Source organism: Mus caroli, unplaced genomic scaffold, assembly GCF_978045245.1.
Source record: "Mus caroli unplaced genomic scaffold, Mus_caroli_1 scaffold_11, whole genome shotgun sequence".
In the NCBI taxonomy this organism is placed as follows: domain Eukaryota; kingdom Metazoa; phylum Chordata; class Mammalia; order Rodentia; family Muridae; genus Mus; species Mus caroli.
Window position 1 is genome coordinate 73,720,996 of NW_028227266.1, and position 19,531 is coordinate 73,740,526.

General features: G+C 42.2%; 1 protein-coding gene across 3 annotated transcripts in view; it reads left to right on the forward strand.

The window, feature by feature from the left end:
• Positions 1-11,824: 11,824 nt before the first annotated feature.
• Positions 11,825-19,531, forward strand: part of Myo5a (myosin VA) — a 155,596-nt gene continuing 147,889 nt past the window's right edge. For all 3 annotated transcript variants that reach the window (XM_029481121.2, XM_029481123.2, XM_029481125.2), the window contains exon 1: positions 11,825-11,961. In XM_029481121.2, coding sequence (XP_029336981.1) covers positions 11,935-11,961 — 27 coding nt within the window. In that variant the 5' untranslated portion in view covers positions 11,825-11,934. The remainder of the gene's footprint in view (positions 11,962-19,531) is intronic.

Consider the following 19,531-nt stretch of genomic DNA (forward strand, 5'->3'; position numbering starts at 1 on the left):
CGGGATGTCAGGCTGTAGCATATTGAACAGTAGCAGCCGGAGCTGATACAGTTCTTCCTCTTCATCTTGGGCTAGAGTGAGGCCTCCTCCCCTATGGAATACAGGCATCATTTGTATTATGACTACATTTGTGCACCTGCTTTCCTATGGTTCTACACTAGTGATTGGTCCTGTTCCACTCAATGTGAGGCAGCAAAGCAACATACTTTACACTCCACATTGGCAATTTTAGAGCTCAATTCTATGTAAATATATTTGTAATGAGCAAACGAATTATTCCATAATATGTGCAATTCATCATAAGATTGCTAGATAGCCTTTTTCCCCCTGTGGATATTTGCAAGCCCATCCCCTTTGAGTTCAGATAGATGAATCTGAGGTAAGAGTGACCATGCTCTTCCTGAACATCAGACTAACAGTCTGCCAAGTGAGCAACACTTGCTTGCGTTTGCTTTGTAAAATAGGACTCTGATGTTTAACCTACCTCAAGACTTGAGGATCTGTGAAATACTAAGTGCCCCAAATATTACTATCTTTTCAAAAGTCAATTTCATCACTAAACCAACCTGCCTTCTATAAAGTAGCAGTGCTTAAAATCTCAGGATTTTCCACGAGGAAAGACCTGTAAGGATTTGTACGTATCACTACATGGCTTCCATTGGTGCTTGAGAGAGAGGTTTTACATTTTCCTGGTTTTTGTTCTACTTCAAAGCTCAGTTGTAGATACTTTCGCAGGCTCTTTGGTCATGATATAGTGAAGATTTTGATGAAATGAGCTTAATTTCTGTGTTAAAGCTGTGTCTGAGGAATGGCTAATTTCAATGTTAGAGTAAATTGAGGCTGATGAAAATACTAAAGGCAAACTGGCTAAAACCTAAATGTGCTTTGTTCAGTAGCTCATATAAGAATCACCTTGAAGGTTACGTCTGACTAACAGTTGCACCTTGTGTCTAGTTGGAATAGCATTTGGATAGATTGGCGGGAATATGTTTGCAGTTCTACGGGTTGTTAGAGAATCTTGTACGGCTGGTCTGAAGATATGTTTAAATGACTCGGGGCAGTCATGACAAGGCCTCTATTTGTTACTTCCACAGTTAGAATTAGTTGTTCTTTTTACTTGATGTAACCAAAGTATACCTCTAAGTATGTATTGGTAGTCATTACTAAGTCAGACTTGTATTCTTGATCTGAATATCACAGTCTTATCAAAACTGAACTGTCAACCCAAACTCTGTAAACTTACTGTTTGATGGTCAGAAGCAGGTAGCCTATGGGAAGAGCTATTCTGAGTAGTTACCAAGGCCCTGTCTGTGATAGCCTCATCACATCAACCAACCTTCAGACTCATTACTTTTATCGTGACCCAATTCCCTCACCATGTCCACCCCTGAAGCCCACTGTAAGCACTTCACTTACATTTTCTAATGCACCGTCTTGATCTCATTTGGCATGTACTGCCAGCAACCCAAGACTCTTTCTCCAACTTGTCACTGCTACTTTTAGAAATTGGGATCACAACCTGTGGTGTCTCATGTATAGGTGACAAGTGAACTCTTACTAGTTCCAACCTTCAAAGGAGATAGACCTTGAGTTTCATCCTATAAATGACTGGTGGTGGTGACACGCATAAATGTATGTTTGTATGGTATTTATCAACTAAATAGCAGTAGAAATAGAGACCTAACTCCTTTAGTATCGTGCCCTCAAATCTGTCAATGCATCTCCACCATTTGATATGCAATAGGACACTGCCTGTATGCAGAGGGCCAACATAAATGCCTTTTCTTGTTAAAGATGTCTGTAGAGTTGGCAGTTAATGCTAAAGTTTGTCAAATAGCTCGTCCAAACTTACACTTGTAAAATACACCCCAAATAAATGGATCTACCTAATTTTTATTGATTTTAACATGCAGTTTTGTCTTATTTGTTAATGTTTTCCAGTATGTTTTCTTAAGCCACCATGAAGAAATGATTTGTAATCTTGGATTTTGTTTTAATTTAAATGTGTTAATGAGACCCTGTTGTTTCATCTTGTGTATAAATGTTCCAGTACAGTTAATATTGAATACAGAAAGATGGATGAAACAAAGTTTCAGGAAGTCTACAGGGCTGAGGGTATACCATAGTTGGTAGAATGCTGGTCTAAGATGCACAAAACCTTGGGTTCAGTTCTTATTTATGAGTGTGGGTGTACATGTCTGTAACTTCATCAGGGGGCAGGAAGGAGGGTCAGGAGTTCAAGGTTATCCCTGGACAGAAAGATCCACAGCTTCATAAGGCCATCTCAGCAAAGTTCTAGGAAGTCTATAGGAATGAGTTCTTCAATGTAGAACAGAGAGTGGTAGAACAGAGGAGTTTTCAGGTGGTATTAGAAACCAGTTGCTGTGCAAGCGGGTGGGAAGAAGGAAAAAGTGTATTTTGAGTGAAGAAAGCTTCATTCTCACAAAGGAAGGCAAGCCTGTGTAAAGGTGGTTGGTTAAAACAGCAAGTAAGCAGGTTTTTTTCTTAGGTTTGGCCCTCTACACTGATACCCACAAAATAGCAGCATGGATCCACCAGGCTTTCAAGATCCCCAAAGTTATCCTCATTTTTCCCTTTAGGGAGAAGTGGTGACCAACTCCCACAAAAATAACCTTATTTTTGAGACACACAGGAAGTAGAAACCTCTCATTCTTTTTTACTGTTTGAAGCAGGCTCTCTAGCCCAGGCTGGTTTAAGAATTACTCTAGACCAGGTTGCATTCAGATATACAGTAGCCCTCTTGCTCAGCCTTCGGAATGTTGGGATTCTAGGCATGAGCCAGAATGCTTGATACCACTACTCTAGCTACCAACTATTTCTGCCCCTTACCATCCTACCCTGACCCCCTTCCCCATCCATTACAATAGAATCCTCAGTGGTTTTCTTCGACAGGGATCTTATGTCTTCAGTCTTGGGCTCAAGTACTATACTTCAGGAACCTGGGTAGTTGAGTGACTCCATATCCAGCAACACTGATTTTTAAATTGTGAGCCTCACATAACCTTTCTGTTTACTGTAAAGGAGACTGAATAAAGACAATTATAGATCAAGAGGTGGGCCAAGCAACCAATTGACAGGGAATGAACATAGAAAAATACAGAGTAAGAGGAGGTCGGGAGGTTGGCTAGAGAGACACACAGGAAGTAGAAAGGAAGGACATTCAATTGGAAGGGTTTTTAAGACAGTGTGGAGAACTGGCTTTTTCCTTCTGGGACATGGCTTAAGGAAGGTCAACTAGGTGCTTTGCCTCTCTTGAGTTAGTAGGCTTTCACCCCAGGTCCTGAGTCTTCACTTGGTAAAACCAAATTATTGGGATTTTGTTTTTAAAAAGCATTTTGGCTTCTCAGTTTGTCCACAGCCAGGGTGATTTCTCTGTGGGGTCCTGCCACAAGTTGGACCAAAATATCAAAATGTTGTCTCTTCTACCACCACCCTCTCCCTCCTCCTCCACCACCACCAACTGGACCTTACTTGGTAACTCAACTAGCTTCAAATTTGGGATCCTCTTGTCTCAGTTTTGTAAGTGCTAAGAGTGCCAGTGGTGGTGGTACACACCTTTAATCCCAGCCCTCAAGAGGCAGAGGCAAACGATGGCCCCCAAGTTTGATGTAAACCAGGCCTAAATAGACCTTTTCTCAAAATTAATTTTAAAAATCTAGGGGCAGCACAATGGCAAGTAAAGATGCTTGTCCTGTATGTTTGCCAACCAGAGTCTCATCTCCAGAACCACATAAAAAATAGATGGATAGAACTGATGCTATAAAATTGTTCTCCAACCTCTGCATGTGGACCACTAACAGTAATAAATTATACAGACAAAATAACTGCTGAAACTACAGTTATACAATCCATGTCTGGCATACTATCACTGCCTTTGATTCTTTTACAAGCTTCTTTGCTATGCTTAGTGATGGACTTGCCCCTTTTTGAATGATCAATTTCATTTACTGTGGACAGTATTTCTTGATTCTCTACTGTGAATAATAACAAGATTAATATTTTTGAGACAGTCTCATGTATCCCAAAGCTTATCTTGAACTTCCTATGTTGCCTAGGATAACCATGAAGTGTGTGTGTGTGTGTGTGTGTGTGTGTGTGTACATACAGAGACCAAAATCTTCTATTACTCGTCACATTTTATGAGTCTGAAACTGGAGTTTATCAACTGGCTAGACCGGGTGGCCAATGAGCTCCCAGGCTCTGTATATCTTTGTCAATCCCTCCTCTCCCCAGTGCAAGGCCAACAAACATGTGCCACAACACCTGGCTTTTTTTTTTTTTTAGATTTATTTATTTATTATATGTAAGTACACTGTAGCTGTCTTCAGACACTCCAGAAGGGGGCGCCAGATCTCGTTACGGATGGTTGTGAGCCACCATGTGGTTGCTGGGATTTGAACCTCGGACCTTCAGAAGAGCGGTTGAGTGCTCTTACCCACTGAGCTATCTCACCAGCCCCCAACACCTGGCTTTTTATGTGTGCTCAGGATCCAAACTTAGGTCTTCATGCTTCTGTAGCAGGTACGTTATGTCTCAGCCATCTTCCTAACCTGACTCTAAGCAGGATTCTGATCCTGCCTGCCTTCTCCTTCCAAGTACTGGGATTAGAGGCGTGTTTTACCACACCTGATTGTGTGATTCTAAGGATCATACTCAGGACTTTGTGCATGCTATGAAAGCACCTGCCAACCTCCATCAGCCCTGTTTTCTTATGCAACAGGGTTTTGTTATATAGTCCAGGCTGATCTACAACTCATTATGTAGCTCAGGATGGTTTCAAAACTTTTAGCAATCCCCCTGCCTTAGATTTCCTAAAATTATAGGCCCAAGCCACATACCTGGCTCACAATCAACATCTTTATTTTTCCCTTCTCTCTCAGCTTTTGCCCTCTGTCTTTATAGTTCCATTATCACACATTCATTATAGTCTGAAATCACTAGCAGTTTCTCTAACTGGGTTCTGAGTTCACTGCAGACCACAGACTACATTTCCTTGTGAGCCTTTTTATTTTTATGTTATTTTGTTTTGTTTTCCAGACAGGATTTCTCTGGGTAGTCCTGGTTAGCCTGTGAATTGCTCTCTAGACCAGGCTGACCTTGAACTCATAGAGATGCCTCTGCGTCTGCCTCCTGCCTCTCCAGTGCTGGGATTAAAGACATGTGCCACCATTGCCTTTTTTCCTGGGAATTTTTCAGGGTTTTTCTTTCCTTGTATTTTTGGTCTAGATTATAGCTAGAATTATTTGCATTTAGTGCATATCAAGTACCTATAAAATTGTTCTGCTCCAGACAACTCCCCTGGATGTTTCTTCTCTCTTCCAAGTTTGTTTCTTTCTTATCCTATTGTCCAGCCGTCATTTCAGAGTTGGCTGCTATCCTGAGCTGAATCCACCATTTTCTGGGTTCTGTGGATTCCAGGCAATCTTTCAGGAGGGTTTTTTTTGGGGGGGGAGGGGAGCTGGAGAGGCAGCTCAGCAGTTTACAGTCTTTGCAGCTCTTTTAGTCAGCCCTAGTTTGGTTCCCAGCATCCATGTTGGGAGACTTACAATTGCCTGTATCTCCAGATATAGGGGATCTGAAACCCTCTTTTGGCTCCCTCATACACCTGCACCCACATAGTACACATACAGACACACATACATACATACATACATACATACATACATACACACATACACACACACAAATGAAAATAAATCTTAAAACTATTTGAGCTCTATGTATAATAGATATCTTTTCCTAGCCTGGTTTTCTTAGCTGGGGTACCTGTTCTTAAATTTGCTGCAGCACTTAACTCATCTGTAGGGAACTGTGTTCCCTCCCCCACATTGTGTTCATTCTTTCATCCGGAGACACAATTGATTTCCACATCACACTGTTTTACCACTTAATCACAATGCACTGAAGAAACTTCCCTCAGTTGGCCTCCTTACAGTCAGAATGCTTATTATTTTGCCTTAGCACTTGGCCCAGTGCCTGGCCATAGTGCTTACCTAATAAATATTTTCTGAAAGAAACTGTACTCTTGAGAGTGTAGCCATTTCCATTCAGTCTTGCTGTATCACTCTAAATGGTCACAGTTCTTAATCATAAGGATAACATTCAGAGTCATGTAAGCAGTGAAAAGGATTTATCAAGAGCTGTATATCAGATGACTTACAAAACTATTAGAAAGGCTGGAGATGCAGGCTTAATGTCAGCCTAGGAACAGCCCCATAAGCAGCTGCTGCTTCGTGGGAAAAGCTGCTGTGCCCCTGCTGTGCCCTTGCTCCTGTGGAACAAAAGCTGGGAGCCTGACTTTGATGTAACCGCTCCTTGTCACAAAAGTTGCCCGACTCTGTTGCTGTGCATTCCGCAAACAGATGTCCTAGGTAGCTTCAAAGTCTTGTGTGTTTATTTTCACAGTACAGTACATCAATGTTGTCTGTCAGGTGATAATATTGAGTTGAAGCTAGTTATGGAGCTAGACACCTGGAATCTCAGCACTGAGGAGGTGGAGGCAAGAGAATCGGGAGTTCAAAACCATCTTCATCTACAAAGTGAGTTTGGAGCCAGGATAGACTGTAAGAGATCTTGTCTCTAACCAACCAACCAACCAAAACCAAATTAATGTCAATGATTATAGTACAGTCACACCAAATCACCGGTCAGTTTATACACAGTGCTGGGAATCAAACCCAGGGCTTCAAGAATGTTAGGCATGTACTTTACCCCAGCTGCCCCCACTCCAGGTTTTCATGCAGCTCAGGCTGGCCTCCAACTCCTAATCCTCTTCATCTCTATCATGTACTCAGATTATAAGCATGCACTGCCATGCCTGGCTCTCCAACTCGTCAAAACACTTTTTCACTTACCTTATTTGAACTTCTTAACAACAATATACATTATTCTCCAGAGGGGTGGGGGTTATGGAAACTGGTGAGATGGCTCAGCAGATAACGATGCTTGCTGCCAAGCCTGATGACCTGAATCCCACCCCCAAGGACCCACATGGTGGAAGAGAGATCCGGTTCCCTCAAGTTGTCCTCTGACCTTCACATGTGCCTAGTAGTCAACCAACCAACCAACCAACCAACCAACCAACCAACCAACCAATGAAAGTTAAAAAAAGAGGGTCAAGGTAAGCATGGTAGTGAATGCCGATAATCCTAACAGGAGGCAAGCTAAAGGAGGATTGCTATGCATTGAAAGACAGTCTAGGCTGCAAAGGAAGGCTCTATATAAATAAGTGTGGGCTCCTCACTATTTGAATGGGGGTTATAAGAAGGAAGACAAATTGAATAGGATCATCTATGTTCCTATATAGATGAACTTCATACAATGTGAATTTAGGATCGACTTAACGTAGATGCAAGTAGCTACATTGAAAGGTATTTACAGGCAGGTATGCATGTATCAAAAACATACTTATTTCCTTGATGTAGCTAAGAGTCTACAAGCTAAATACCACAGTAGTAACAAGCCACATGTTCTTGAATAAAAGGAGGCCAGACATTTTGGAGAGATGGAGAGGAAATAAATACAAGATAAGCCTGGAAAATGTGTTCAAAATGAAATGCTCCAAGACCAACTAAAACAAACTTATAGCTTAGCTAGTCTACCTCTTTAGGCAGGGTCAAAATATGCAGCCTTGCCAGGCAGTGGTGGCACACACCTTTAATCCCAGCACTTGGGAGGCAGAGGCAGGTGGATTTCTGAGTTCGAGGCCAGCCTGGTCTACAAAGTGAGTTCCAGGACAGCCAGGGCTATGCAGAGAAACCCTGTCTCAGAAAAACAAAACAAAACAAAACAAACAAACAAGTGCAGCCTTGGCTGGCCTTGAACTTGCAAGGATCCTCCTGCTTCTGCCTGTGCCTCCTCAGAGATAGGACTGTAGTATAAAAGTAGAGAGATGCTTTTCTGCATCAGTGTTCCATTCCTCTGTCTATCCTTCTATCAGGGATAAATGATCAGGACTTCTTCACTCACCCAAACTTCACCTCTGCCCAGGACCCAGCCTTCAGCAACATTACAAATTAGGATAGATGTGAACACTGACTAATGTTCGGTAACTAGTAACTAGCACTTTGTTTCTGCTCTAGAACTACGCCATGCCTAGAGAACTAGGATTAGTACTTTGTAAGACAGTGCTGTAGTGGCACATGCCTGTAATTTTAGCACTGAGGTACAAGGACTGGTTCCAGGCCAGCCAGCTTCTCTATATAAGAAGGATCTGGGTCTAAAAAGAGAAAAAGAAAAAAAGATGTGAACAAGATTCCAGAAGCCAGGAGAGAAACATGGACACACTGTCGCTTATAGTCCTCAGAAGGACCCATGTTCTGAGACCTTGCTCTGGGTCCTCCAGTTCCAGAACTGAGATGATACACCTCCACGGTTGAAGCACATTTCATACTATTTCTATTACTCAAGCCAGGGAATATATACACTTAACACCTTCTAGCTTTTTTGTCTCCCCAATAAGAATCTAACCCATGAGTGTTTACAGAGAGTTTTCACAGGAATCCTCAACATGTAGAATAATGTCTTGTATACTGTATCTCTGAACAGTCGCTGATAACAGTAGTATTCATGAATACATATGGATATACATATATATGAATATATATTGTATGTATATATGTATAGGTAGATAGATAGATAGATAGATAGATAGATAGATAGATAGATAGATAGATACCTTGACTTGTAATGGTTCAACTTTTTGAATTTACAATGGCATAAAAGTGGCATATATTCAGTAGAAACTGTACTCTCTTTTTTTTCTTTCCTAACCCATCTTCAGTAGTACTGGACTGGAACCCAGGGCTTCACCCAGGGCTCAGCAAGTGTTGTAACACTAGCTACCACCCCAGCCCAGAACTTTCGAAAGATCTTTATACTTAGTTATTTTATGTGTATGGGTGTTTTACTTGCATGTATGTCTGTGTGCCTGGTACCCATGGAATCCAGAAGCAGGTATCAAATTCCCTAGAACTGGAGTCACAGACAATTGTTAGCCACCAGATGGGTGCTGGGAATCGAACCCACATGAATTGAACTAGTAGCCAATTGTCTTAACCATTGACTCATCTCTCTAGCCCTGAATTTTTGAAAAACAAATTGTTTTCAACCTGGTGATAGTCAGTAATATACTGTTTTGTGTTGCTAGACAGTGGCAGTAAGCTGTAGCTTCCAGTCAGCCATGCTACCATTAAGGTAAATGACAGATACTCTACACTGCACTATACTATGTTGCCAGCATTTTCTTTGGACAAGTGTGCAATAAATTACTTAAGATATTTACCACTATCACTAGCTGGACTTTGTGTTAGATAACTTTGTACAACAACAGGCTAATTTAATTGTTTCGAGCAGGTTTAGGGTAGATGAGGCTAAGCTACGCCATGGCTATTCAGCATGTTAGGATCATTAAGCACACCTCAAATTAATAGTTTCTAATTCATAATTGGTTTGTCAGGATATGATTCATTTAAGTTAAAAAACAAAAACAAAAGAAAGTCAAAGGGCACCTGAACTTTGGAGGAAAAGTCCCCCCCACACACACACACTGAAACAGTGTTTTCATTTGAAAACAACTTACAAGAAAATGTTCTTAATTTATAAAGCAACAACTGAAAATTTTATCAATTTACAATAAAATATATAATGCCTTATACTGACTTTTGGGGTGTGGACCCTACTCCTGGTTTGCAGACCTTAGTAATAAGAGAGTGCTTTAGGCTGTAAATAACTATGCATTAGGCAGAAGAGTCCACCATCAGAATGCCCCTCTCCCCATTGCCAGTTGGGTGTGTTTTGTTTAAAGTCTGTTCTTTTACTGAATGAAGCAAGAGGTTAGTGGTCAGAAACCCATTTCCCAAGTGTATGTGGTGGCATGCATCTGCAATTTCAGCACTCCTGGGACTCAAGGGAGAGAGGTAAGATTGTTCTAAGTCAGCTACATAAAGAGACTTCACCACCACCACCACCATCACCAACAAAAGAAAAAACCCCTTTCTCCTAACCCTCATCTTCTCTTTCTCTTATATCAGGGTGGTTGAATGTATGTCTTTGAAAATTATGAAAGAATGATTCCAATTTTATTTTTGTTCATGTAAATAAAAGTCACTTTTATAAGAACTCTCAGGGTTTTGAGTGTTTTGGTTCTTCCTACCGTCCCCCCCACCCACCCCCACCCCCCGACTCACCACCCCATCATACTCAGTATTCCTCAACTGTCCTGACCGGTAGCTAATATCTAGAGGGTAAGGAAGCAGGCACCTTCTACAGGCATGAAGGAAGTGTAAGAGACAGGAGCTCAACTCAATGCTTTGGATGCTCTGCTGGCCCAAAGTACATTTTGTCTCCTTTCACAGGCAGACAAAGAAAGGATGGAATCCAGAAACATCAAAGTGGTGAACAGTCTTCCTTCAAATACCCATGTCTCATGTTCAGACATAACTAGGGAGTCAGGCTTGTGCTTTGACTGCCATTGGACTGGTCTCGGAACCATGTCTCTAAAATTTCACCATTCATAAGGCAGAGGCAGGAGGATGGCGAGTTTGAAGAAAACCCAGCTGCTTAGTGAGACCTGTCTTAAAACCCAACAAGCCAAACAATAAAACTGGTTTCCCATGATAGGCACTGGCCACAACTTAAGGTTTAAAGAAGGAAGATGGACACATTTTAAAAGGCTAAAAATTTTAAAGAGTATTCCAAGTGAGCATGAAAGTGTGGCTGGAGTGAACATGTTGGGATGAAAAAGACCACATTCCTGTGTTCATGTAAGGGAATAGACTGCGTCAAGATTGCAAGGACTTGAGTTTCTCTCAGTAGGTTGCCGTTTCCAGGTAACTCCAGGATCAGCATCAGGTAGTGCTGTCACGATCAGCAGAACAAAGGTCTCTTTCTGAATGGTGGCGAACCTATGTAAACGCCCAAGTCTAAGATGGGCCATTCCCCAGGACCATCTTGTTTTCAGGTTCATTGGAGTTTCTGTGTGTTAGAGGCCACCCTATGTCCTTGCATCACCAAGGGTCCATAGTGCAAACCCAAATGCAGAGTGACCTTGGGCAGCCTTCAAATTGCGGGTGGTGCAGCTTCCCCGCCCTGCCATGAGCAAGTCTCTTCTGGAGTTGCAGGTTCACAGAGAGGCCTTTCCCGAACCCTCCCCTACCTCAAGTCCTCTCCCTACAAACAGCGGGGCCAGGAGGAGCAGCCTTGAGGCTGCCGGGTCTACGCGGGCACTCTAACCGTCGTTACCTCGCGCGGGACGCATTCCCTCACTGCCCCACCTTCGCGCACACTGTGGGGGCCACTCCGCCAAAGCAGGTTTGGGATGCCAGCCGCATGGGCTGAGGATGCTCGGTGCCCGCCACCGATGGGAGGCAGCGTGAGCCCGAAAGAGCCGGGAGGGATCGCGGTGGCAGCGCTCGAGCGCAGCCTCCTCCCGCTCCCACAATGCACAGGGCGGAGGCGGCGGCGGCGGCGGCATCGCGCGCCGCGGAGGAGACAGAGGAGGCTACAGAGACCAGGCCTCTAAGGAGGCGAAGCGGCCGAGGAAACTGAGGGTGCGAGGGGGCGCTGAGGACGCGAGGCGACTGAAGAGACCGCAAGGGCTGTGTGTGTGGACCAGGCGGCTTGGGGAGACTGAGGCGGCGACGGCCGCGGCGGCTGGTACCTGAGTCCCCCGAGCACGCGCCTCGGGCTCACGCGGCCGCCGAGCCCTGGAGGTGATGACTGTCAGGCTCCCGCCCGCCGCTACCGCCTGACGCGCCCCGCCCCGGCCCGCCCGGGCCCGCCCGCCAGCTTGGCCCGCCCTGCCCGGCCCGGCCCTTCCCCTGCTCCCCGCCCGCCACCGTTTCACCCGCGCGGGCGGCCGCCACGCGAGCTGCGGCCTCCGCCTAGGCGGGGGGCGTCGGCGCTGGGCCCGCCATGGCCGCGTCCGAGCTCTACACCAAGGTAACGCGCGCCGCGGAGCCGTGTCCTGGGGAGGGGTCGCGCAGCCGGGACCGTGGCTGTAGGACCGGCAGGTTCCACCGGACTGCACCTCCCTGCCCGGCTGCATCCCCCTGCCCGGCTGTACCTCCTTTGCCCGGCCGTACCCTCCCTGCTCTACCTCCCGAGCCCATTTCGGATGGGATGCTCTTGGGCAGATAGATGCTCGGGCCGCTCTCCCGGGACTCGTGCTTAAAATAATGTCCTGTGCCGGTCTGCGCCAGGCAGCAGCCTCTCGGGGAGATTATTTTGGATTCTGCAGATACGGCCAGTCCGCTTTCACCTTTAGCTGCGGGGTTCTTGCCATTGCCCTGGGGTGCGGAGCCTGTGGGAAGATGCAGCCCGGAGATGGCGAGCTTATTCTTAGGCTTCTTGGTGCCTGGGAGTTTGCAACCTGCGCGTTATCCCCGAGAGCCTCGTTAGCTCCGTGTCCTCACCCTCCTTTCCGGCGAACCTTTCCCTTTTGGTCTTAGTTTAGGGGAAGTGGCAGCCTTTTCAGTCTTAAACCGACGCCCATATTCTCAGGGTCTGGTAATCTCTGAATGGCGTATTTTGGAGAGACTGTTTAGAAAATCTATGTTGGGCAGTGTGTGGTGTATGCATTCATGGTATCTTATGTTACGGTTTCAATGGATGTTTTGCCAGCTAATGATTATTCAAATTACCTCTAATTCCACTCAACAGAATTGTCTTAACTTTTCAAGTTCATGTTTTTACATTTTTACCAGAATCTCTTTCTTCCCGTCTCTCTCTGTCTCTGCCTTTGTCTCCCTCTCAGACACGGAGATTGAATGTAAGGGCCTCATGCATACTAGGTAAACCCTTTACAACTGAGCTATATATAGATAGCCAGCTTTCTGGACTCTTCTTTTAGCAGTTTGGAATCATTTCTTGCACACGTGACATCAATAAACCCAGAGCCCAAATTGCAGCCTTGAGGAAAGAAATCTGTACCTTTCCACCAACTGTGTGACATTTGGCAAACTACATAACCTCTCTGGTTCAGGTTTCTTACTTGTAAATAGAGTGAATTTTATTTGTCCTTTTGTCCTTCCTTACAAGCTGTTGTGAGGATCAAATTTAATACTAGTTGTGAAAGCTTTCTGTGACTCTGACTTTTTTTTTTTTTTTACAAATATGAGGTATATGATTAATTTCTTCCAGCCATGAAATGAAGAGCTTGCATGAACCTGGGACTTTCTTTCTAGCCCTAGATTTAAGAAGTGTACAATTAGAACATTTCTCTAAACCTAGTCATTTCTTTCAGCATGGCAATTCTATAAGACTATCATTGGAAACTGACTACAAGTTACCTTCTTAACTTACATAGTTCAATTCTAAGTGTTTTGCAAATATTAACTCATTTAATCGTTGCAATTTATGTATGAAGTAGATACAAGTAACAATTATGTCACTGTGAAGAGCTGTCACATTGTTACATTGTTCTGTCCTGTTTGACCCCCTACCAGGCCCCTGCTATCAGCCCATCTTGGACCTGCTAATTATAGGCTGATAAGCAGAAATTAGGTGGGTGGTGAGTTACTGGACTTCTAGATCTGTTCACCCCCTGCCCCCACATGAAATATTTTGTAGGGAAAACTGGGGAAGGTGTTGTCATTTTTAAATAATAAAGTTTTGAGTTTCCATCACAGGGTAATAGAATTCATCTTATAGTCTTCCTAGATACAGACAGATTTAGTCACTGAAACTGAGGTTGGGACATAAGGGGCTTTTTCCTAAATTTAGATATACCTCAGAATAGCCTGAATCTGTAGTTATTTGTGCACTGATCTGTGAATGGGCCTTAGTTTAATGACAGGAAGGAATATTTATTGAGTGTCCTGTAAACCAAATACTCTGTCTGGTGTTTAGAGTTTCTAACAGTGGACAAGTCATAGCCCTTTCCTCATAGGGCTCACAGTCTGTTTATTATATTCTTGACCCACTTTGAATCTCCAAGGGCATAAATAACCTGCTGTTACCTTAACAACAGGCAGGCAGATGTGTTAGCAGGACATAGGTGATGTCTGGATATGGCGAAGGTTGGAATGATTCTAGAGGAATGATTCTAGAGTAGTAAGTATTAGGAGAAGGAAGGAAACCATTAGAAGAAATGTCAGTATAACCCAAGTGTCCCTTGCAGATGATTGTAGAGAAGGAAGTGGTGGATAGATTACAAGGAAAAACATGTTACTGACATGGCATAATTGTGATATTCAGCATGTGAGTAAATATGAAAAGTGCCCTTTTAAAAGTTGCCATCAGATCTTTAAGGCAGATTTTGATGTGTGATACAGATCAGCTTCTATTACAGTGAAGGGCATGGGACTGTTCAATTTATTTTCTTAAGTTAGAATGATAATGGTTTTGACATAGCAATTTAACAGGGTTTCCATTTCATAAAAATTTCCAGAAGTTTAAATATTTAAGAGCAATAGCTTAGTGCCTGGATATAATGTTTCTTGAGACTGACATTTTGGTTAAAACATATTTGTTGATTTTTCAGGTAGGGTTGCTAAAGATCTATTTTTTTTAATTACAGCATTATTGAGTTACTTTATACTGTACAATTCACCAATATAGAATATTTGGCTTAGTAGTCTTAATATATTCACTGGGTTGTGTGATTTAAGGTCCACCTAAAAACTCTGGAGAGAGTTGCTAGTCTTGACTTAATAGTGGCTGTCTATTTGGCAAGCTCATCTATTGATGCTTTTAATAGCTTCAGAGATCTAGCACTTGTGGAACAAAGTTTGTCAGTGAGACCTGGAAGGATCACGTGCAGCAAGTTAATTAATTGTATATAAATAGTCCATATATATCATTGATAGCATATGGATGCTGTAGAATAGACAAGGGTACCTAAAGCTGTTTGATTAAAATTCCTGGTGATACATAAAGATGCTAAGTATTATAGGAAAGAAAAGGATCAGGCTGAAACTCCAAAGCCATTAAAATATTCCCAGAGGAAAACTGCTTTGTAGGGCAGTAGATTGCATATTTGCTGCTATATTTGCCTTTTCCATGTTTTCTTATGTACCTACTAAAGCCATTTAACCTGGAAACAACTGAGTGTGCATGTATGTGTGTGCATCTGTTTTCTGGTATAGTTCAGTTTGATATTCAATAGCATTGTCCCTCAAAACACCATTCCTGGAGATTCTCATATTTTGTTGTTGAAATCCATTATCTGATCATGTGTTCTAATCTGTAGTTTGGCAAGCATCCTTCAGTTATGCTCCTTCTATGCCTTTTTCCTTCTGATGTCCCTATCTTGCCAGTGGATTTTTCTTCCAGCTTCATGGGTTAGGAACCTCAGCATCCTTTCCCTTGACTTTTATATTTTACTTCTTTACCAATTCTGATTTCATGTGACATCCAGCTTTTCAGATTCTGAACCATGGCTAGTATCATCTTTTTTTTTTTTTCTATGTCTCCATGACCTGAATACATTTCTATCTTCCTGTAGTTATGGTGAATGTGTCTTAGCACTCTTATACCACTAGAAACCTTTGAGATGCTATTTTGTTCAGTTCTTGTTTGTTAAGTAACAAGTGAGTGATACTTAAGCAGGAGAAGGTATGGACTGAAAATAATGACATGGATTGGGTGCACTGATACACTCCTGTGATCCTAGCACTTGGAAGGCAAAGGATTACCATAAGTTCAAGGATGGCTTGAGCTATGTAACAAGACCCTATCTGAGAAAAATTAAAAAGGAAATTATAAGAAGGTGACTAAAGATGTAAACACATAATAAGGCATTTTGAAGAAAACGAATCATAGAGAGGAGAGCTGAGAGCCAGGAAGACCAAAGGAAAGCTATGTCAGGAATTGAAATGAAAATTATGGAGGTCTGCTATGCTGAGGCAGTACAGAAAGAAGGTGTTTAAACTGGGGAATAAACCCGAGAGACAAGTCTCTGTGAAGAATTAGATATCGGATGAGAAGGAGAGGAGCTAGGATAAGGGCATGATGCAAGCTCCACCTAGGAACCAGAAGCTGTTCCTAGAGACTGCAAATGGAAAATTACTCAGAATAATTTGAATTGCTTGAGCAAAGCAAAGTGATTATGTGGCTCTTGAAATTTGCCACTGTCTCTTAAATCGTGAAAGTCCAGTAGCTCAAAGATTACAGAGATGTTCTAACTCTAGTAAGACTTGCCATTCCTGGACTAGTTGTCCAAATCTTAGCTTTTTAAATAAAGTGAAACTAGAGGAGCAATGAAGAATGAACACACACATACACACACACACACACACACACACCCTGTCTCTTCAGGGTTTTCTTACTCTGCAGCCCAGACTGCTCTAGATTTATTGGCCTAAACTGGCCTCAAACTCATAGGAATCCTTCTGCCTTAGCCTCTTCCTAAATTTTGGAATTAGACATATGAACTACCATGCCCTGATGTGATTTGTTCCTTGACAACTGTATACCAAAACCAGAAGATTTTCAGAATAGAATGATCAGACCAGGAAAGAGGCTACATATTTAAGAGAGATAAAACTTGAAAAATACAGTTGATCTGGAAACATGGTAGAGTATTAAACATCAAGAATAGTAGAAATTTGGCCAGCAGGATAGTTCAGTGGGTTCAGCTTGCCACTGAGCTGTCAAGCTGAGCAGGACCTACATGGTAGAATAGAGAACTGAATCCCTCAAGTTGTGCATGGACCTCTACATGCACTCTCTGACATGTACATACATGTACTCACATAAATAAATGTAGCAGTAATTTTTTTTAAAAAATTAAAAACAAAGTTTGTAACATCTTAGTTTAGTAGCTGTTAGCTTATTAGAACTTGAAATAAATGTGTATAATTTTAAGTGAATTCCTATTGTAAACATTATTTATATACTAGAATACCTGAAGTTATGATATCAGCTTAGTTGTAGTATATAAGTTAGAGCCTGGGTAGTCCATGAGTGATAGTTCTTTTTCTGTTTTAAGTTTATTTATGTATTTTATGTATATGAGTGCTCTATCTGCATGTACATCTGCATGCCAGAAGAGGGCATCGGATCCCATTACAGATGGTTGTGAGCCACCATGTGGTTGCTGGGAATTGAACTCAGGACCTCTGGAAGAACAGACAGTGTTCATAACTGCTGAGCCATTTCTAACACATGAAATTACCAAGTGTTCCTTTGACAGAGTTAAGCAGAGTTAAGCAATTAACCAGGTAGAATTGATTTAAAGATTTACTTGTATGTGTACGCGTGCACACGAGCTTATATGAACAATGTATGCACAAATATTCTTGGATGTTAGAGGGCATTGGATTCCCTGGAACTGGAGTCACTTGATTTAGGTGCTGGAAATTGAACCTAGGCCCTCTGTAAGAGCAGTAGGAGCACTTTACTTCTGAGCCATCTCTTTTAGCCCTATAGTGTTCATTTAGTTGGAAGAAAGAGAAAACCTATTCAAAGCCAGAAAGGGATTTAATTGCTTGTGTGACCTGAAAGTTTCAGCATGGCTTGACTTAGGGCTCAGGAGACTGTGTTTCAACTGGGTCTCATGTACTGTCTAACAGTGTTTTCATCTTTAGGACAGCTGGTTTCAGAGTGACTAGAGAGTAGCATCTGCAGATCACATGATTGTACAGCTCTGGGCCTGGAGAAAGAAAGCCTGATAGAGAAGTTCTTGCCCTTTCTTGGAGTCATATGCCCTTTTCTTTCACAATACCCCATTGGCAGTGTGGGAGGAATACCATGAGTGATCAAGTTTATACTTGCCTGGAGGCTTGACAGAGGACAGGCATTATTATTGATAGTCCCACTATGACCTTATGGGATGGCTGAGAGCCATTTCCCATCAGAAGGAATAGTCCTGGCTAGGCAAAATGAATAATCACCCTCAATCAATGTCATCTATGAATAGATCAACAAAAATAGTGGTGATTGAGTGAAATGGAAATGTTTTTTACCTAACCAAGACAGTACTAGTTATATTACCCTAGAGAATCATCTTGAAGTTACAAAATAAAGCTATGGAAAACCTTCAGAAGCAAAATTATTAATAGAATGTCAGAAACTTACAATGTGAGGCTATCCTTTACCCCATCTGTGTAAAGATGGGATGAGTCGGATGTTCCCTTTCATGCTATTTTTTTCTGCTGTATTTCCTCAGCATTGGACATTTTCTTTTACTTTCTTCATGTCCTTGCACACATTATTCTTCCCCTCATTTTCACCAGTGACACATTCACTCTCTTTCTTTTAATGAAATAATTTATTTTTATGTACATTGGCGTTTTGCCTGCACATATGTCTGTGTAAGGGTTTCAGGTCCCCTGGAATAGGAGTTACAGACAGTTGTGAGCCACCATGTGGTTGCTGGGGATTGAACTCAGGACCTCTGGAAGAGCAGTCAGTGCTCTTAACCACTGAGCCATCTACCCAGTCCTCCCTTTTTATTTTGAAACAGAATCTCATGTAGTCCAGATTGCCCTCAATCTTGTTATCTAGCCTAGCCTGTAGTTCTAGCCACTTGACAAGCTGAGGCAGTTCAAGTCATGCTGGGCAACTAGTGAGACCCTGCCATAAAGTAAAGCACATGAAAAAGGTGAAGTTAAAGCCCAGGGTCCGGGTGTTTGCTACCATGTGTGAAGCCCTAAGCCCAGTTTCTAGCACTGATCTCCTCCTCCCCTGAAGAGAATAAAAGATGCACTGTAGTCCTAGAACTGGGGAGGGAGAGGCCAGTGGATCTTTGTGAGTTAGAAGCCAGCCTGAGTTAGAGAGCGAGTTCTCTATCTCAAAAAAGACAGCAACAACAAAAAGAGAAGAAAAGAAAAAGAGGGGAAGATACACTTTAGATAATTTACAATATTCAAAGGATGAAAGTTAAATACCATTAAGATTACCACAGTCAACGCTTTTTGTGTGACGCTAAAAATCAGATACATTCACTGAGTTGTACTCTTATTGCAGTTAACAAGGATTTTAAAACCATTTTAATAACTTCTTAATAATTTTCAAAAACAATATATGTTATAATTTTTATATCATAAATACTTATTGAAAAACTTTAATATGTATTTCAACATCTGAAAGTACCATGATTTTTATTCTGCAGGTCCATTTCACTGTTTGAAGTAAGTTGCTACAAAGGGCAGCTTTATCCATAAATCTTTGCTTGTGAGTCAGTTTTAGACAATTTCAGAATCCAAGTTTCCTTGGTGAGAATTGGCATTTATATATGGGGTAGTGCATTCACATTCATCTTTAAAAATAGCACCTTGTATGTATATTACCTCAAGGATAGGGTAACTAGATGTCCCACTTTTGGAAGATGATTTCAGTACCTATATTTTATTTTGAGAAATTCTCCTCAGTGAAAAATATGAATTTATTTAAAAGACTTAACCTTCTGGAGACCTAAAGTACTTGCTTTCTTTAAAAACAAAAACAGAACCAGAACCTCACTCTGTAGCCCTGACTGCCTTAAAACTTGCTATTTTAAACCAGGCTGGCCTCAAACTCAAAGAGATTCTCCCTGCCTCTGAACACTGGGATTAAAGGTCCCAGCTTA